The sequence below is a fragment of the Ovis canadensis genome, chromosome 3 (assembly GCF_042477335.2).
Source record: "Ovis canadensis isolate MfBH-ARS-UI-01 breed Bighorn chromosome 3, ARS-UI_OviCan_v2, whole genome shotgun sequence".
In the NCBI taxonomy this organism is placed as follows: Eukaryota; Metazoa; Chordata; class Mammalia; order Artiodactyla; family Bovidae; genus Ovis; species Ovis canadensis.
The window spans coordinates 177181097-177193847 of NC_091247.1; the positions used below are offsets into that span (position 1 = coordinate 177181097).

Sequence of the window (12751 nt, forward strand, 5' to 3'; positions counted from 1 at the left end):
CAAGGGACTCTGAAGAGTCTTCTCCAACACCACAGTTCAAAAGCATCAATTCTTCGGTACTCAGCTTTCTTTACAGTCCAACTCTTGCATCTGTACATGACTACTGGATAAACCATAGCTTTGACTAAATGGATCTTTGTTGGAAAAGTGATGTCTCTGCTTATTAATACACTGTCTAGGTTTGTCACAGATTTTCTTGCAAGGAACAAGCATCTTTTAATTTTATGGCTGCACTCACAGTGATTTTTGAGCAAAAGAAAATAAAATCTGCTACTGTTTCCACTTTTCCCCTTTCTATTTGCCATTAAGTGATGGGACCGATGGCACATTTTTTAAATGTTCAGTTTTAAGGCACCCTTTCCACTCTCCTTTTTCACCCTCATCAAAAAGCTCTTTAGTTCCTTTTTGCTTTCTACCATTAGAGTGATATCATCTGCATATCTGAGGTTGTTGTTATTTTTCCCAGAAATCTTGATTCCAGCTTGTGATTCATCCAGCGTGGCATTTCTCATGATGTAGTCTGCATATAAGTTAAATAAGCAGGGTGACAATATACATCCTTGATGTACTCCTTTCCCAATTTTGAACTAGTCCGTTGTTTCATGTCTGGTTTTAACTGTTGCTTCTTGACCTGCATATAGGTTTCTCTGGAGACAGATAAGGTGGTCTGGTATTGTTGTTGTTGTTCAGTTGCTCAGTCATGTCTGACTCTGCGACCCCATGGACTGCAGCACTCCAGGCTTCCCTGTCCTTCACTATCTCCCAGAGCTTGCTCAAACTTATGTCCATTGAGTCGGTGATGCCATCCAACCATCTTGTCCTCTGTCATCCCCTTCTCCTGCCTTCAATCTTTCCCAGCATCAGGGACTTTTCTAATGAGTCAGCTCTTTGCATCAGGTGGCCAAATTGCTGGAGCTTCAGCTTCAGCATCAATCCTTCCAATGAATATTCAGGATTGATTTCCTTTAGGATTGTCTGGTTTGACCTCGTTGCAGTCCAAGAGTCCTCATTGACTCTCAAGAGTCTTCTCCAACACTACAGTTCAAAGGCATTCATTCTTCAGCACTCATACTTCTTTGTGGTCTCTCATATCTATACATGACTACTGGAAAAACCATAGCTTTGACTTTGCGAACCTTTGCTGGCAAAGTAATGTCTCTGCTTTTTAATATGCTGTCTAGGTCTGTCATAGCTTTTCTTCCAAGGAGCAACCGTCTTTTAATCATGGCTGCAGTCACCATCTGCAGTGATTTTGGAGCCCGGGAAAATAAAGTTTGTCATGGTTTCCATTGTTTCCCCATCTATTTGCCATGAAGTAATGGGACTGGCTGCCATGATCTTAGTTTTTTGAATGTTGAGTTTTAAGCCAGCTTTTTAAAGAGTTTGGTATTCTCATTTCTTTGAGAATATTCCACAGTTTGTTGTGATCCACACAGTCAAAGGCTTCATCATAGTCAATAAAGCAGAAATAGATGTTTTTCAGGAATTTCCTTGCTTTTTCTATGATCTACTGGATGTCGGCAAAATCCTAAAAGATAATGCTGTTTAAGGACTGCACTGAATATGCCATCAAATTTGGAAAACTCAGGAGTGACTACAGGACTGGAAAAGCTGTTTTCATTGCAATCCCAAAGAAAGTAATGCCAATGGATGTTCAAACTATTGTACAACTGCACTCTTTCCACATGCTAGCAAGGTAATGCTCAAAATCCTTCCACCTAGGCTTCAATAGTATGTGAACCTAGTACCTCTAGATGTACAAGCTGGATTTAGAAAAGGCAGAGGAACCAGAGACCAAATTGCCAGCATCTATTAGATCACAGAATAAAAATAAACACCTAGTTTTCATTAGTCCTAGTGGAAGAAAGAACTAGCAATTAAACAAAGAAATATTAAAGTAAGAAAAGGTCATTGAAAGTTACTTAAAAATAATTTGTATTGGTCTGGTTTAAACTTAAAGGTCAACTAAGAAATTAACTTCTTACAGTTATAGTCTAAGTAAAAATGAACCAAAAATTTGTTTAGACAGTCTCTACCTTCTTTATCACTGTGGTCTAATTTACCACTAGTTGCCTCTGGCTTATTTGGAAGTTAGTTGTCTGGGTCTGATTTCCTTGATACAGTCTCAAAAACAGATTCCCTAAAACAGTATTAGAAAGCTCTTCTTCAGATGGTTGCAGGGATTAACCTTAATTTTGGCCAAAGTCTAATCTTGTCTGGATTTGGCTTACTGATAGGACAACAGCTGTGTTTATAAGAAAGATGAAAGTTTTGTGTTTAACCACCATTAGAAGCAAAGGGATCAGCAGCATTTACTGTCTTTTATTACAAAGGGAGGAAACACTCAGTTCAATATAGCACTAAAACTGCAGCTGATAGAAATGCTTGTTTCATAGATCTTTTAAGTCTATTGGTTATTCAAATTGTTTGCAAAGGCTGAGAAACCTGGTGACCTCACTTTTACTTACCAGTGTTCATATGGATTTTATAAGCTTATATGTGTTACAAGTCCCAGGGTAGTGTATTCTGTTGCAAGTGAGTCAACAAGACAAATAGCTATATAACAAAGGCATAAGTGAAAACAGAAATAAGCTCATCCAGAGAAATTGTCAGGCAAATGTAACTGGATCCTCGTAAGGTCAACAATTGTTTTTACTAAACTACTAATGCAGTTTAAAGAACAGCCGAGTAGGTCAGCAAGACAATTCAATGTTTTTGATTTCCCATGAAGTCTGTGTCAGTGCACGCAAAAGAAATTGGTTCTGTTGAGTCTGAGTAATGGATATGTCATCAAATGTGTGCTCGTTTTTCCTTTTGTGAAATGAGATCCTCAAAGCTGATATCCTAATTATTTTGTTGTGTTACTGTGCTTAGTGAACAAATGGTAGCTATAAATTAAAGCCTCATTAATAATAACAAAAGAAAACTTCTACCTATGTTTTAAATGGCACATTTCTTTAGATGTATAATTAGAAACAAATGTTAGCTTGTTTGAAATTCTTTTCAGATGCCTGTTAAACATAAATGTTTTTGAACCAGCAAGGTTGTTGTTCTCGCCTGTCCCTGCTGTTGAGCACAACAATAGCTTGACAGAATATACTGGAACAGAATGCTGCTTCTGAGGACCTGAGCAAGCTCTCATCAAGAATGTGTGGAAATGGACCATCATCATGATCGTTTTTACTTAAAGTTTTTTATTTGGGCCTAGAACCAAGGATATTACTGGTATAGTCTAAAGTTGGGTTAAACTGAGTTTTTTTTTGAGGTACAAAAAATATGGGGAATAATTTGGAGCAAATTTCTCTCTTCAGAAATTAGTCTTGGGCACAATACTGTCTCATAACCTCCCAATCAGCATTTCTGGGATAATGTCAGATTTTGGACTATTACAGAAAACCAGACACAAATGTGGAAACCAGATTTCAATTTCTTCTCCACTGACATGAGATTTAAAACAGCAACAGGAACATTTCAAGGTCAGTGTCAATATGTAGTCACAAATTACCAAAGAAAGAAACAAATTGGAGAGCATGGGTGTACGATTTTGTGTTTTTGGCATGGGAGAGACATTGAAATACTCATAACATAAAAGCCAAATCATAAAAATAAAATGAGACTTATGATCCCATCATTTTGAAAGGGTAGGATTTAGTTCTGACATCTTGCAGATTTGTGATGTCCTGACTTTTGCTTCAACAGTCCTAAATAATGCAAGTTTTAGAACATAAGCACAACCTTTTTTTCTTCTTTCTAAAATGTTTGTAAGAGAAGCAATCCTGAGAAAAACTTATTCAAAAAAGAGAAACCTCTTAAGCATATTTACAAACAAACACGGAAAAACTAAAACTAGGGGACATATACACAATCAGGTCTTGTATTATTTATCAGGAATTAGAAGTGATGACCAATAGTTAATTCCCCATCAAACATTTCCTCCCATCTTAGTTTAAACACAGTTTACTAAGAACAAAGTTTACTAAGGAAAAAGAGTATCTTTGTACCATTTAAAGTACTTGTTGGCCAACCCAATAATTGAATACAGTAAGTTAACAAAGTAGAAGCTGCAAAATGGTCAGATAGCCTATATATGAGATCTAAACAAAGAGGTTAGAATTCTCAATGCTTCAGTCAGTTCAGTTCAGTTCCTCAGTCATGTCCAACTCTTTGTGACCCCATGGACTGCAGCACACCAGGCTTCCCCGTCCATCACCAATCCCAGAGTTTACACAAACTCATGTCCATTGAGTCGGTGATGCCATCCAACCATCTCAACCTCTGTCATCCCCTTCTTCTCCCACCTTAAATCTTTTCAAGCATCAGGGTCTTTTCAAATGAGTCAGATCTTCACATCAGGTGACCAAAGTATTGGAGTTTCAGCTTCAGCATCAGTCCTTCCAATGAATATTCAGTACAGATTTCCTTTAGGATAGACTGGTTGGATCTCCTTGCTGTCCAAGGGACTCTCAAGAGTCTTCTCCAAAACCACAGTTCAAAACCATCAGTTCTTTGGTGCTCAGCTTTCTTTATAGTCCAACTCTCACATCCATACATGACTACTGGAAAAACCAAAGCTTTGACTAGATGAACCTTTGCTGGCAAAGTAATGTCTCTGCTTTTTAATATGCTGTCTAGGTCTATCATAGCTTTTCTTCCTAGGAGCAAGCGTCTTTGAATTTCATGGCTGCAGTCACCATCTGCAGTGACTTTGGAGACCAAGAAAATAAAGTTTGTCACTGTTTCCATTGTTTCCCCATCTATTTGCCATGAAGTGATGGGACCAGATGCCATGATCTTAGTTTCCTGAATGTTGAGTTTTAAGCCAACTTTTTCACTCTTCTCTTTCATCAAGAGGCTCTTTAGTTCTTCTTCCCTTTCTGCTGTGAGTGTGGTGTCATCTGCATATCTGAGGTATTGATATTTCTCCCGGCAATCTTGATTCCAGCTTCTGCTTCATCCAGCCCAGCATTTCTCATGATGTACTCTGCATATAAGTTAAATAAGCAGGGTGACAATATACAGCCTTGACGTACTCCTCTCCCTATTTGGAACCAGTCTGTTGTTCCATGTCCAGTTCTAACTGTTGCTTCCTGACCCGCATACAGATTTCTCAAGAGGCAGGTCAGGTGGTCTGGTATTCCCATCTCTTTCAGAATTTTCCAGTTTATTGTGATCCACACAGTCAAAGACTTTGGCATAGTCAATAAAGCAGATATTTTTCTGTAACTCTCTTGTTTTTTCAATGACCCAACGGATGTTGGCAATTTGATCTCTGCTTCCTCTGCCTTTTCTAAATCCAGCTTGAACATCTGGAAGTTCATGGTTCACATACTGTTGAAGCTTGGCTTGGAAAATTTTGAGCAGTACTTTGCTAGCATGTTAAGATGAGTGCAATTGTGCAGTAGTTTGAGCATTGTTTGGCATTGCCTTTCTTAGGGACTGGAATGAAAACTGACCTTTTCCAGTCCTGTGGCCACTGCTGAGTTTTCCAAATTTGCTAGCATATTGAGTGCAGCACTTTCACAGCATCACCTTTTAGTATTTGAAATAGTCTCAAAGTTTACTCAGGATAAAATGCATTCCACTCCCAAAGGGCTAAAGACATCCCTCTCATTTCTTGAGAATGTCTTATCTCAGAGTCACCTTAATTTACAGATGTAATCACCTTTTCTCTTTTGAGGGTAACACTTACTGCCTCTCTTTGGTAGAACTGTATTCACACAATCACCATGAGTTTTTCTTCAGTATGTTCCCTATAGACGCCAGGCCCAGTGGGTAATTTCATTGGATAACTTTTATAAATGGGTAAGCCCTTATTCCAGAGGATCCATCTCCAAGATACCCAAATACCCAAGCCCCAACATACTTCTCCAAACTCTATTCCTAAGCCCACTCAATTCTTAAGTCGAAGACAATTTTCAAATATACTGACCCAACTTGTCATTTTTGACATACACCCTAAAATGACAAAACTCTTACAAAGTCTTTGGTATATCTTCACACTTTTAGGGTTCTCTGTCCCCTCACAAAGATTGTTAATGGGAACCATGTCAAAATTCCTTCAACTTTGCCTCAAGTTAAAAATCTACTTATGAAAGGGTAAAAGAAAATATTTTTAATATTTGGTAATAATATTTTACTGTATTCGGTACTTAACTTGGGAACTGCTATGCTATTTGACCTGATGTGAAGAATTGACTCATTGGAAAAGACCCCCATGCTGGGATTGAAGGCAGGAGAAGGGGACAACAGAGGATGAGATGGTTGGATGGCATTACCAACACGATGGACATGAGTTTTAGTAGCTCTGGTAGTTGGTGATGGACAGGGAAGCCTGGCGTGCTGTAGTCCATGGGGTCACAAAGAGTCGGACATGACTGAGTGACTGAACTGAACTGCTATGCTATACAATTTTTCCTTGTAATTAAACACATTTGCAGTTTATACATGTACATGATTACAAGATATTACTAAAAAAAAAATTACCTGTAACAATTCTGTATCTCTCAAAGATAATTTTGATTTCATAAGACGTGTCATAAGATACTTAAGATGTCTTATGAAAAGAAAACTTGAATATTTATTTGCATTATTAATTAAAAATAAATCTCTAGTTCTTCAAAAATAAGAATTATTCATCTCTGAAATAAATTAATATTACCTACAAATCTGTGCTGGACATGTTACGTATCTTCATTCACCTCACAGTGAATCCATGAGACAGTAACTCCTCCCAGTAACTCCATGAGACAGTAAGCCTCCCAGTAACTCCATGAGACAGTGATTCCCTTCTCCATTTTATAGGTGGAAATGCAGTTTCAGAGAGGGCATTAACTTGTAGGAATGCAGAGTTTGTAGAAATTTATTTAGCTGTATTATACTCTTCTGACTAGATCACATGACATGGCTGCCTTAAACAATGTTTACTTCAATGACTGTGAAGAGGGTGCATGTAGTTCTATTGCCACCAGGTGCCATTTCAAAAACTTTGATAAGAATGGTGAAGATTTATAAAAGGTGGAGATTGTTAAAGTTATTAAATCATAAGTTATTTTCTAAGGTAAGCTTTATCCCATATACCAAATGTTCTGAGAATGATGAGATGCCCAATCAAAAGGAATTCGTATATAGTAAATAAACAGATTGATAACATAGTGATATAAGAAAATAATTTCTTATATCAAATTGAATACTAATCCTTTATAATTACTGAGAAAGTTGTAATAAGACTCCTATATTTATGAGGTGAAAGTCGCTCAGCTGTGTCTGACTCTTTGTGACTCTATGGACTGTAGCCTGCCAGACTTCTCTGCCCATGGAATTTTCCAGACAAGAATACTGGAGTGGTTGTTATTTCCTCCTACAGGGGATTTTCCCTATCCAGGGACTGAACAGACGTCTCTTATGTCTCCGGTTATATGTATATACTGCTAACAGAAAATGCATATGCATTTACCCACACATACATTTAATATATTCAACCAATTTCCAGAATAATGGTGAAAGGAGAGGCCTTTTTTCCCTTTTGTAAATGACTGTGTCTTTGAGAATTAGGAAAATAATATATATTTAAGGTATAGAACATAAGATACCCTTTGGAAAATCCTGTGATAAAATCAAAAGCATTAAGCTTCCCTAATCATCTCTTTCCTAGAGCTGCTGAGTTAGTCATAGTCTTAAAACTTGACTTAGGAAAAAAAAAAGGAAAACCACACACATACAGAGAATAGAACAGGGAAATGATTCAAACCATCAATATTTTATTTAACAAAAGCAACAACTGGAACATTTCTAGATCTTACAGTATATATTTGATATAAAAATAAGAAATTCTCCAGAATATGTACTAAGGTCCAGTTTTATGGATCTAAGTACACAGAAAATTTACTCTACATTTCAGTCACCCAAAACAACAGCTTGTGGTCACTTCCGATTGCACACAGTGGAAGAGTTCTATGCCAGGAAAGGCCAGATCCAACAGCTACAGAGCCAATGAGGATGGGCTATAAAACATGTGAAGGATTAAAGAAGTTCAATACATCACCAACATTAATAAATAAAAACTACCTTTCAAAAACAAGAAGTACATTGAAAAACTGTCTTTGTTTATAGTGGAAACAGAATTAAAAAATGTGCTCCCTCATAAGTGAAATACATAGTATTTGTTTGTAACTGACTGGAATGAAGTGTACAAATCAACTATGGATAACTGGTGCAGCCTAGACACAAACATTTTCACAGTCTAAACCAACCGGGCAAGCACAATTATATTTAAATGAAGAAGGAAATAGAAGAAATAAAATACTTCGTATGTGAATACTAGCAAAAAGTCTGTTACCACTGGTGATTTAAACATCAAAAAATGCTTTCTCTTTCATAAATCCTTTAGTTACTCACGTATTACAAATCTGGGGAGCTATAAGTGGAAAAGTAGAAAACACACATTTAAAAACACATATGCCACATTACCAAACATCACCACATTACCTGAGGATGTCCTAAATGATGAATCTGAAACTGACTCGTCATTTTGCCAGGATAACCAGTGGTTGCAAATAAGTTTTCATTAATCGTGGACCATCTAAGAAAGGACAAAGGATGAAAATAAGTACAGAATCCTACAGACAAACACAAGCTTTTCTAAAATTGGTTATTTCTCTTTGTACCAAAATGCTAATTTTATAAGTCTAAATTTGATAATATGGATTTACAATCAGACTGGGAATTTCAGGGAAGTTAGCTATAAATATTTTCTCATTTTGTGAATGTTTATTAATTGCTTATCATGGGCCACTTCATTAAATTTCAAAGTTACACAAAGTCAGCAGTTCCCAAAAGTCTGACAATATGGCAGGAGATACAAACAAGGAATCAGACAAAAAATATTTCACAGCACAATACATTAAAAACCCCAATACATTTAAAATTCTATTGACATTTGTTTTAAAATTAATGATAAACTCATGAGTTTAAACTCTTTTGTATAAACACCTAGAATACAGAAATGTTTAAGTATTCAAGTATTAAGGCAACATAGACATTGGAATACATTGAATCAATGAACCACCAAGTGTTAATGGACCTCCAGCAACAAGTGTGCCACAATAATAAGTGCAGTGGGGGAGCTATGAGGGGAAGAAAAAAGATTCCTTGACCAAAAAAAGAAAAAAAGGCTATAAGTCTAGTTAATACTTTAATGTGTGGTAGATATGATTAGTTGCTGTCCAACAGACATTCTGCCCTGTTTCTGAGCTAACTGAACCCCAGCTGGGGCCTGACACAGGGTGTCTGACCCCAAGGGGTAAGACAATTGGTATAAGGCAAAGATAGCAATCCCCAATAAAAGGGGAGTGGCTTCTTCCTCTCCTCTTATTTTGGACAACATGGTATGAGGCTATGGTGTCTGGAACACTGGAAGTCATCTTGCAGCTGGGAAGCACGAAGTCAAAGCCTTGCCAGTGAGCATAGCAGATGGAAAGACATGAATTCTTAATGATATAAACCAATCCTGAGATGACCTCCTTTATACTTAAGTACCATAGTTTGCTGGTTTTATTTTTAGTAACTGGGAAAAAAAAATTAAAACTGAAGTATAGTTGATCTATAATATTATATTAGTTTCAGGTGTACAGCATGGTTATTCAGTTATATATATATTTTATATATACATATATATGTATTTCTTTTCAAATTCTTTTCCTTTATAGGTGATTACAAAATATCCCCTGTGCTATACAGCAAATCCTTTTTGGTAATCTATTTTATATATAATAGTGTGTATGTGTTAATCTCAAACTCCAAGTTTATCCCCTCCTCTCCCCCTCTTTCCCCTTTTGTAACCAAAATTTTTCTATGTCTGTGAGTCTATAGTTTGTTGATTTTAAAATGTGAATTTGCTCCATCTCTGAAATCAAGATTCACCTTATAATCTACGGCATGCTTACATTTAGTTGAATACATTTTTTTTCTTAGAATACATAAAATAATAGTGTCCTTAGGTTCTACAGTTTAATTGGGGGTATTTTAGATTTGATGAAATACAACATATAATAAATGTCCTACTGATTTTAGTCTCTGTTAGTAAATTTTCCAAGACTACACTATACAGTGCAATATTATGTAAAAATGAATGAAATGAAAAACAAGCACATTAATTTAAGTGGAAAAAAGGCCACAGATCTATAATATCCAGTGTGTTCTCACTTGAGGACAACAATGTATGTAGTTTTTACATGCATAGACATGGGCCCACGTACATTTCACATCTTTATCAGCAGAAAAATTATGAAAGCAAATGCTCTAAATTGTTGAGGTGGTATTAGTGGAGTAGTAACATTCTGTATTTTATAAACATTTTCAAAGAAAATATGGAAAACAATCTCTCACCGAGACAAAAAAAAAAAAAAAAAAAACCCAAAGCAAAACACCCATTTATAAAACAACCAGAAAAAAAGAAAAAAGTCAGTGCAAAGGAGAGGACTGGAAACATATTCTAGAAGTTGGCACAGCATGAACAAAGTAATCAAATACAAAAAATCAAACTATAACCACCCTCCCCCCAAAATGGTACATTACCTGAATAAGCAGGCTCGATCCATGTGGACAGGTCTCTTATCTTGAGGGTAACTAAAAGATATTATTTTGCATCTTATGAATTATGTGTTGGTCTCAGGTAGATGAACTTAAATTAAGGATTACAGTGTTATTTTCTCTTTAAAGGACACAATGCCCAAGGTACTTAAATTGTGACAGAATTCCAAATAAGCACTGAGTTAAAATGGCTGAAATATGATAAAGATATGAACATGATTTAGAACCATTATAGAACAACATCATTTAACAGGGTCAGTGTTCTTTTTTTAAACATAAGTAAACGTTGCTTAATGGTTTCCCAGGTAGCTCAGTGGTAAAAGAATCCACCTGCCAATGCAGGAGATGCAAGTTGGATCCCTGGGTCAGGAAGATTCCCTGGAGTAGGAAATGGCAACTTGCTCCAGTATTCTTGCTTGGAAAATTCCATGGACAGGGGAGCCTGTTGGGCTACAGTCTCATGGGGTCACAAAGAGTCAGACATGACTGAGTGCACACACACACGTGCACATGCACACACACACACACACACACCCCTCAATGAAAGATCTCCTCTGCATTATTCTTTTTGTTACTCTCAAAGTAAATCTGTAAAACCCATATCTGTTATGTAAAAGCCCATTAACTCTGGCCCTTTTGTAGGAGAGTCTTAATTTTGCTTTACAATGTGGCCCAGGTATACAAGAATAGGTCAATGGATCATTTAGCAATAGTGACTGATTCTTTGGTACATAATAGATAAATATACTAAGGAAGTACCTGGATCGAGTAATATCCCAAATTAACCAATCATTCCCTGCAACAGCTCCAACTTTGAAGGTGTTTTTTAAGCACCAATGTGCTGACATTAATGGCATCTGTTCTGATTCAAGGGATAAAATAGCCTGTTGAGCCAAAAGATCATAAAACCGAATTGTTCCATTCTTCTCTGCAACCATCAGCTGTAAGACAGAAAAACAAAGAGAATTCACAGCCTAATTTACTAGTCAAATCTGAGGAGGAGACAGAGATTCAATGTCCTATATACAGTAATATGTAAACATGTGCGTATATTACAAAAGGGAGGTAAAAATGCAAAGGAAATAAGGTAAGCCTAAGTAAAAAAAAAATCAAATATTAAAAAACTTCACAAGAAACTGGCAAAAAGAAAGACACAAGGAAACTGGGTAGAATTTTAAATGACTACACATGGTCCCCAGGAAGAAGAGCGTAAGGATTCACTCTAAGTATATACATATATATACACATACACAGTTGAGTTATTCACAGTAGTTAAGGTTTTATAAAGTTGCTGCAAACACTGAGTTAGTGAATATCAAACCACTGATCCTAAAGGAAATTAAAGGGTTGTGTTCCTGTGAGTCTCTGACCACAACATTTTTGTCAACTGATCAATACACAAGCTTATTTCTGTTTATAGACATCTTATTTAATACATATTGATTCATTAACATAGAAGTCACAGGCAACAGCACTACAACTCATGCCTGAACAAAGATTATCTAACACATATTTTCTCTGTAAGGCGTCTCACAGCCTTCCTGCGTTTAGGAATACTAAGTAGCTCTTCAGCAGTGTGCTTGGGGGTCATTTTACACATTAAAGAAACTGCCAACAAAAAGCATAAGAATGTGGCACTAAACAGACCACGAATAGGGTACTTGTTTACAGTATGAGGGCTTACACAAGAAGGCAGAGTACTGCCTCATTCAGCCCTAGCTGGGAATGTGCATATTAGTCAACTCAAATTTTGTGTTGCTCCATGCATGTCTGTGACAGTCAGAGTGATGAGTAATAATTTTGGGGTTACAAGTAAGTTTTAGTGAGTAGGCACACTTGCAAATGTAGGATCTGTGAATAATGAAGATCAACCACATAAACATTTGTATGTAAAACACCATGCTACGTTCAGTAAAGGTAAAAGACATGATCCTTGATCTTTAGAAACTTTCCATTGAGAGAGAATTATGAAAAAAAAAAAACAAACAAAAAACTGACTATAATTTAAGGGGAAATACAGTGGGATGCAAAGGAGGAGTAATTATTTAGGACACAGTCAGTCTTTAAAATTAGGGGATTCTTAATAGAAAAGGTGGAATTTAAAACTATTCTCAATAACATGAGGTCAGTGACAAATACACAACAAAAATAATTTGTTGTATAT

General features: G+C 36.4%; 1 protein-coding gene across 1 annotated transcript in view; it reads right to left on the reverse strand.

Moving 5' to 3' along the window:
* Positions 1-7737: 7737 nt before the first annotated feature.
* Positions 7738-12751, reverse strand: part of NUP37 (nucleoporin 37) — a 52117-nt gene continuing 47103 nt past the window's right edge. The window contains exons 7-10 of the mRNA XM_069585170.1: positions 11347-11528; positions 10573-10623; positions 8485-8578; positions 7738-8000 (exon numbers count right to left, since the gene is read on the reverse strand). Coding sequence (XP_069441271.1) covers positions 7887-8000; positions 8485-8578; positions 10573-10623; positions 11347-11528 — 441 coding nt within the window. The 3' untranslated portion in view covers positions 7738-7886. The remainder of the gene's footprint in view (positions 8001-8484; positions 8579-10572; positions 10624-11346; positions 11529-12751) is intronic.